We start from the raw sequence: 7,459 nt of genomic DNA, 5'->3' as shown, positions 1-7,459 counted from the left end.
AGTAGAGACAGGGTTTCACCGTGTTAGCCAGGATGGTCTTGATCTTCTGACCTTGTGATCTGCCTGCCTCGGCCTCCCAAAGTGCTGGGATTACAGGTGTGAGCCACCGCGCCTGGCCTTGATCTTTTATTTTTATACTTTTAGTAAACTGATCCAAGCCTTAACTGTTGTACCTGTGTAATGAAGCAAAACTTTTATCTCTGGCTGTCTTCAGTCTCAATTAAGCACAATATCTGCTTCAGCTTTCTTTGGAACACCTCCGCTCATTGAGCTTAATGTGGTGGTAGGGCATCAGATCTAAACTGAATTTTTCTTTCCTCCCTTCTAAATTTTCTCTTTATGGGAAATGTTACCATTTGTCTAGTCTTCTAGAGGCAGAGACTTAAATGCATCTTGAATTTCTTTTTCCCCTCTTCTTTTTCATCTAATCAGATTCTAAATTCTACTCAGTTCTTCCTTCCAAATTTCTCTTTAAGTTTCTTTTCCTGCCGTTTCCTACAGTGTCCCTTCTTCATTTTCTGGAGTTATTTCCTTAGCCAGACCCTTGTACATAATCTGATTTGTGGTAACTTCTTTGCAATTAGTTTATAAACATAGCTATCCTTGGAGTTTTTAGAAGTGCTTGCTGGAGTGCTACTTTGGTTTTTCTTTTTTTTTTTTTTGAGATAGAGTCTCACTCTGTTGCCCAGGCTGGAGTGCAGTGGTGCAATCTCGGCTCGCTGCAACCTCTACCTCCCAGGTTCAAGCGATTCTCCTGTCTCAGCCTCCCGAGTAGCTGGGATTATAGGCACTGGCTACCACGCCCAGCTATTTTTTTGTATTTTTAGTAGAGAAGGGGTTTTGCTGTGTTGGCCAGGCTGGTCTCAAACTCCTGACCTCAGGTGATCAGCCTGCCTTGGCCTCCCAGAGTGTTGAGATTACAGGCGTGAGCCACCACATCCAGTCTGAAGTGCTACTTTGGATTAATTACAGTTTTTGTTGGGTTAAGCTTCTGCAGAATTAAGATACGTAAATTTGATATGTTCCCTTTCTTTTTACTAAGGGGATAAAAGCAGGAAATAGTGTGAATAGTGACCTTGAAGAAAGGAGAATATTAGTTAGTGTTGAGCCAGTGATAAATTGAATGTCAGATTGGTGGTGTGGTAGTGAATCAATAGCAGTTCTGTGTCAGTTGAGCAAATGCATTCTGCCACTTGAAAAATGTGTTAGTCATAAGAATTCTATATGCAAATTAGCTTTTAAGAGACACTTATTTTGCACATGAGCAGTATAGGAAATTAAAAAAAAAAGAGAGACACATATTACCTTATATTTGCCCCGTATTTCCAAATGTGCTTACTTTGGACTTGTGCATGATGTAATTACATACCGCAGACTATTTGATTTTATGGTTATGGTCTTCTGTTTGTCTCTTAATGTCTGTATGTCTGTCTTTAGATTATAAACTCCTTGAAGCCAGGAATCATGGCTGGCTGACTCATGCTGTATAGTGCCATACAAGTACTGATTGATGACTGCTTTTTTGATGCTGGTGGTGATTGATGATGATGCCTTTATTATGTATTATATCATTAGGATCAGGATAATACTTTAATTCTAGCTCTTTGGCTTTAAGGTACTTGACAGTTTCTTCTTCTTTGAACTTTTATATAAAGTATGTGGGAGGGAAAAGTTAAGCAATGTTTTCTTAATCTCTTGCAGCATTTGCTCTTGCGGAATTAATTGACAATTCATTGTCTGCTACTTCTCGTAACATTGGGGTTAGAAGAATACAGATCAAATTGGTAAGGAAATAATACTGTAAAGCAATTTAACTTTCTTTTTGTAAGAGTAATAAAAGTTTATTGGAGAAAAGTAGAAAATAAAGGTAAAACTAAAAGTATAAATAATTGTCAGATATCTCTTCATCCGTTGTTAAAATTTTTTCATGTTGTTTTCTATGCATGTATGTATACATACATGTATATGTACCTTTGCTTTTTTGTAATCTTCTACTTTCCCTTAACAGTACATTGTTAACATGTGCCGTATCATGAATGTTCTGCAATACAATTGCAGAACTGTTGTTGCAGTGGCTTATTGGCTGTAATGTAAATTCTGTAGTTTGTGTTCTATTGTTGAACATTTAGATTTTTTTCCTGTATTTTTGCCACTGGAAGGAATGCCGGAATGATGAACATTCTTGCACACCTTTGTACATGTCTCTGAATATTTCCTTAAGTTGAATTCTGAGAAATGGAATTTCTAGGCTAAAGGACATGAAGAATTCTGAGGCTTTTGATACATACTGCTGCTGAAGTGCCTTTCAGAAAATTGTATTAATTTGCACTTCCATCAGTAATATATAAGTGAGCCCATTAAATCGTTTTTTTCATATTTAACTTTTCATGTTTTAAATATTGATTTGACTTTTCCTGTCATTTTGAACTTACTTTGTTTCATAGCTTTTTGATGAAACACAAGGAAAACCTGCTGTTGCAGTGATAGATAATGGAAGAGGAATGACCTCTAAACAGCTTAACAACTGGGCCGTGTATAGGTTGTCAAAATTCACAAGACAAGGTGACTTTGAAAGGTTAGAAAACCTTTTTTTTTTGTGTGGGTAGCTATGTATTTTAATAAGGATAAAAAACTGGTATGCCTTTGGATGCATATGATACATTGGAGGTTTTACTGTTATCCACATGTTTATTTAGGTTTTATATTATAGAATTTTTATGATTGATACTTAGAAATAGTTAGAACTATATAATATTGTGCCATTCCATTAAACAGCTCATTTTGCATTTCCTGAGGTATGTGGGAATTGATATGTTGGGTACCTTAGAATGAAATTCCCCTTTCCTAACTCTGTATAGCCTCTAAAGCAGTAGAATGGTTTTAAAATGGGTTTTAGAAATCACTTCATACCATTTGCAAAATACCTAAAACTGCATGTGGTTCTGTGGAGCTCACTGTTGCTCTACTTTCAGAGCTCTTTTTGCAAAACATTCAGGAGTGGAATCTAGTGGAGTTATATATCAGAATGTGCTTGTAGAAAATATCCTGAATGAGGATGTCACAGGGAAAACAACATATGCTAAAAGCCATCAGATGTAAAAAAGATTTAGATCCTTGGGATATTAGTGGAACTCTAGTAAGAAGAGCTTTGACCCACAAGTCTTTTGATATTTTAAGCTATGTTGCTGTACTTCTAACAACATACTTGGGAAGAGTCTCTTGGCATTCTTATTAAATAGTTGTTGTGTGTTCATAACCTGCTTTGTTCTTTTCCTTGTCAAGAAAAGTCACCCACATTTAAGGATCAATCTCAATGTGTTAATATAGTTAGCACATTGGTCTTCTTGCTTCTAAAATTTCAGCACCCTCAAAATTTTAATCAAATTAGTAAAGACTTAACAGTTCCATTGTAAGAGACAACGTAGTATGAAAAACAAAGACTCTTGTGTCATTTGACCTGGTTTGGATTCTAGCCTTGCCACTTACTAATTGTGTGACATTGGTCAACTTCCTTTACTTCTCTGTGCCTCAGCTTACGTAGCCATAAAATGGGGATATTATCCCATGAGGTTTTGTGACAACTAAGTGAGTTAGTACATGTAAAATCCTTAGGACAGAGCCTGGCATATGGTAAACAGTCAATAAATACAAACTATAGAAGCTGTCATGTTAGTTATTCTCATTCCTGACCTCAGACTTTTTTTTTTTTTTTTTTTGAGACAAAGTCTTGCTTTGTTGTCCAGGCTAAAGTGCAGTGGTGCAATCTTGGCTCACTGCAACCTCTGCCTCCCAGGTTCAGATGATTCTTCTGCCTCAGCCTCCCAAGTAGCTGGGACTACAGGAACCCACCACCATGCCTGGCTATTTTTTGTATTTTTAGTAGAGACGGGGTTTCACCATGTTAACCAGTCTGGTCTGGAACTCCTGACCTCAGGTGATCTACCCCCCTCAGCCTCCCAAAGTGCTAGGATTACGGGCGTGAGCCACTGCACCTGGCCTAGACTTCTCCGCAGCCATTCTCTTTCACCATTTTCTTGAATATGTGGCATTTAAAGGATTTATAAAGAGCCAGAGAGAAGGCAAAGACCACTGTCTTTAATAGTGTGATGATAGGATTTAGCATATGACAGAAGTATTAGGTAGAAGGAAAGGTAGAACAGATGGTAGATTAGGCAAAATGGTCAGAAAAACGTCAGTTATATCAACTAGAAGAGTAGAAAGAAATGAAAATCTTAACTGAATTCATGGGACATTGACTCTAATTTTTCTGTAGTTCTTAGAACGACACAAGCTTTTAAATTTAACCAAATATTAGGGAAATTGTAATTTCTGGCAAAAATCTTTTTGCTGCTGGTTTTAGTCTTAGCTTTATGGATTTGGTGTCAGTAAACAATCAGTTGTTATAGCTGTTAGGTACTTATACTGTCTTTTAAGTCCAGTATCAGTTCCTTGACCCACTGTAATTTCTATCAACATCAGATATACCCCTTCAGCCTCTAGCTTCTGCTCAGTTGCTTTACTCCTTCCATTTGTTTTTTTCTGGATACAAGGATGGATGTGATAGAAGACTGGCTATAGAAGAAAGGCAAGAACAGGCTAAAAGTACTAAACAACTAACAGTCTTGACCTGTAGCTCATGTGGTATTGGAGAGAGAAACAGAAGTAAACACAAAAAATTACATGTGGGAGCATTTCAGTTATTATTACTATGAATAAAATGTAAGAGTAATGTTGAAGGAATGGATTGCTAGAAAAAAAAAGTAGGATAATAGAGCTGATGCACATCTCCTCTAGATAAGGTGGTTGGAGAAGAGGGCCTCTTTGAGATTATATTTGAGTTGAGGCTTGAATGATCAGAAGAAAGCAGCCAAATAAAGATCTGTAAGAAGTGTGTTTCAGGTAGAAGAAGCACCAGCAAAGCAAAGACTGAAATTGTGACAGTCTTGTTTTGTTTGAAGGACAGAAAGGAGGCTGTTGTGACTGTAGCATAGTAGATAGCGGGGAGAGTAGAGGGAGACGTGAGAATTTCAGTTTGGAAATATTCGTAACTCATTTACCTGGGTACTACTCCCTCCTCCCACCCTTTTTATTTTGAAACATTTCAAGCCAGTAGACAAGATGAAAGAACTAGCACCCCTATATCCTTCACCTAGATTTATCAGTTGTTAATGTTTTGTCACATTTATGATCTGTCTACACACTTGCACACGCACACTTTGCTTTTCTGAATCATTTGAAAGTACACTACTGTCAGTTTGTGACATTTCACTCCCAAATACTGTAGCATGTGTATTTTGAGAACAAGCGGATTCTCATACATAACTACAAAATCATTATTACATCTAAGAAATTTATCATTAGTGCAAAAATATTTAACATAAGATTTTCATAAGTTTTTTTTTCTGTTGTCATGTCTGGTCTCCTTCATTCTATGATAGTTTCCCTAGCTTTTGTGTTTTTCATAATATTTTAATTTTTCTGTAGTGTTTAGGCTAGTTTTCTTGTAGAATGGTCCACAACCTGGATCTGAGTGTTTCCTCAGTGCTGTTTTTTTTCCTTTAGTATTTTATTATGAACATTTAAAAACATACAGAAAAGTTGAAATTCTACAGGAAATACCCATATACTCCCACCTAGGTTTTACCGTTGATAGTTGCTTGACTCCTTATATATCTGTCCCACCATTAGTTTATCTGGTTTTTTAATACAGTTCAAAACAAGTTGTAAATATCGGTGTACTTTTTCCTAGTTTTGGAAGTGTCCGTATTATTTTCTAGGGTTCAATATTTTTAATTTTGATGTAAAATTCACATATTATGCAGTTAATTGCTTATATCTGTCTTAAATTTATCTTAATTGAATTGATCTTTTATGGAGATAAAATTTACGTATCGTAAAATTGACAGTATTAAAGCATACTGTTCAGTAGTTTTGAGTTAACAAAATTGTGCAACCATCGCCACTAATTTCTTTTACAGTTCCAAAAGAAACCCTGTATTAAGTGGTGGTCACTTTCTATCTCCTTGCAACCACTAATATTCTTTTAGTAGTTTTTTTTGTTTGTTTTTTTGTTTTTCGTTTTTTGGTTTTTTTTTTTGAGACAAATCTCGCTCTGTTGTTTAGGCTGGAGTGTAGTGGTGCTATCTTGGCTCACTGCAGCCTCTGCAATGAGCGGAGTCCAAGTCACTGGGACCACAGGTGCTTGTCACCACACCTGGCTAATTTTTTGTAGAGGTGGCGTCTCACTGTATTGCCCAGACTAGTCTCCAACTCCTGAGCGCAAGCGATCCACCTGCCAAAGTGTTGGATTACAGGAGTGAGCCACCGCAGCCAGCCAATAGTTGTTAATCTACATTTTTAGTTGTTTTTCTAGGGATTACAACCAGCATCTTAATTTATAACAATACAGTCTAGATTAATGCCAACGACTTATCTGTAGTATACAAAAACCACTCCTGCTTAGCTTTGTTCTCCTCCCACTTGTGTGTACTATTATTTTCATATGAAGGTGATCGTTACACATTATAGCCCTGTTACTAGAGTTTTATACTTACTATTTTATGTCTTGATCTTTTGAATCAGATAGGAGAAGAGTTACAAATAATACATTTGTACTGTCTTGTCTTGTCTTGTTCGTTCGTTCGTTCGTTCTTTCTTTTTTTGAGGGAGTCTTTGCTCTGTCGCCCAGGCTGGAGTGTAATGGCATGATCTTGGCTCACTGCAGCCTCCACCTCCTGAGTTCCAGCGATTCTCCTGCCTCAGCCTCCTGGGCTGAGCTTACAGGCACATGCTGGGATTATAGGCACATGCCACTATTCCCGGCTAATTTTTGTGTTTTTAGTGGAGACGAAGTTTCACTACGTTGGCCAGTTTGGTCTTGAACTCCTGACCTCAGGTGATCTGCCCGCCTTGGCCTCCCAAAGTGCTGGGATTACAGGCGTGAGCCGCTGCCCCTGGCTTGTCTTTTCCAGTTATGTAATTACCGCTACCTTATTTTCTGTTTATTTCTTCATGTGTATTTGAGTTATAATACTTTCTAATATCCTAGTATTTTAGCCCAAAGGACTGTCTTGTCTAGTGGCTCCGTTAGGGCAGATCTGCTAATGACGAATTGCCTCACTTTTTATCTGAGAATGTCTTAATCTTTCCATTTTTTTTTTTTTTTTGAGAAGGAGTCTCGCTCTTTAGTCCAGGCTGGAATGTGGTAGCGCAATCTCAGCTCGCTGCAACCTCTGCCTCCCTGGTTCAAGCGATTCTTTTGCCTCAGCCTCCCAAGTAGCTGGGATTACAGGCATACACCACAATGCCCGACAGATTTTTGTATTTTTAGTAGAGTCAAGGTTTCACCATATTGGCCAGGCTGTTCTCGAACTCTTGATCTTGTGATCTGCCTGCCTCGGCCTCCCAAAGTACTGGGATTACAGGCGTGAGCCACCACACCCGGCGCCTTTCCATTATT

General features: G+C 37.8%; 1 protein-coding gene across 1 annotated transcript in view; it reads left to right on the top strand.

The window, feature by feature from the left end:
• Nucleotides 1–7,459, top strand: part of SMCHD1 (structural maintenance of chromosomes flexible hinge domain containing 1) — a 167,075-nt gene that overhangs the window by 31,735 nt on the left and 127,881 nt on the right. Inside the window, exons 4-5 of the mRNA XM_011996333.1 lie at nucleotides 1,702–1,784; nucleotides 2,445–2,575. Coding sequence (XP_011851723.1) covers nucleotides 1,702–1,784; nucleotides 2,445–2,575 — 214 coding nt within the window. The remainder of the gene's footprint in view (nucleotides 1–1,701; nucleotides 1,785–2,444; nucleotides 2,576–7,459) is intronic.

Source organism: Mandrillus leucophaeus, unplaced genomic scaffold (assembly GCF_000951045.1).
Source record: "Mandrillus leucophaeus isolate KB7577 unplaced genomic scaffold, Mleu.le_1.0 Scaffold51, whole genome shotgun sequence".
Classification (NCBI taxonomy): Eukaryota; Metazoa; Chordata; class Mammalia; order Primates; family Cercopithecidae; genus Mandrillus; species Mandrillus leucophaeus.
The sequence above is the reverse complement of the archived record's forward strand: the minus strand, read 5'-3'. Positions and strand labels throughout refer to the sequence as shown.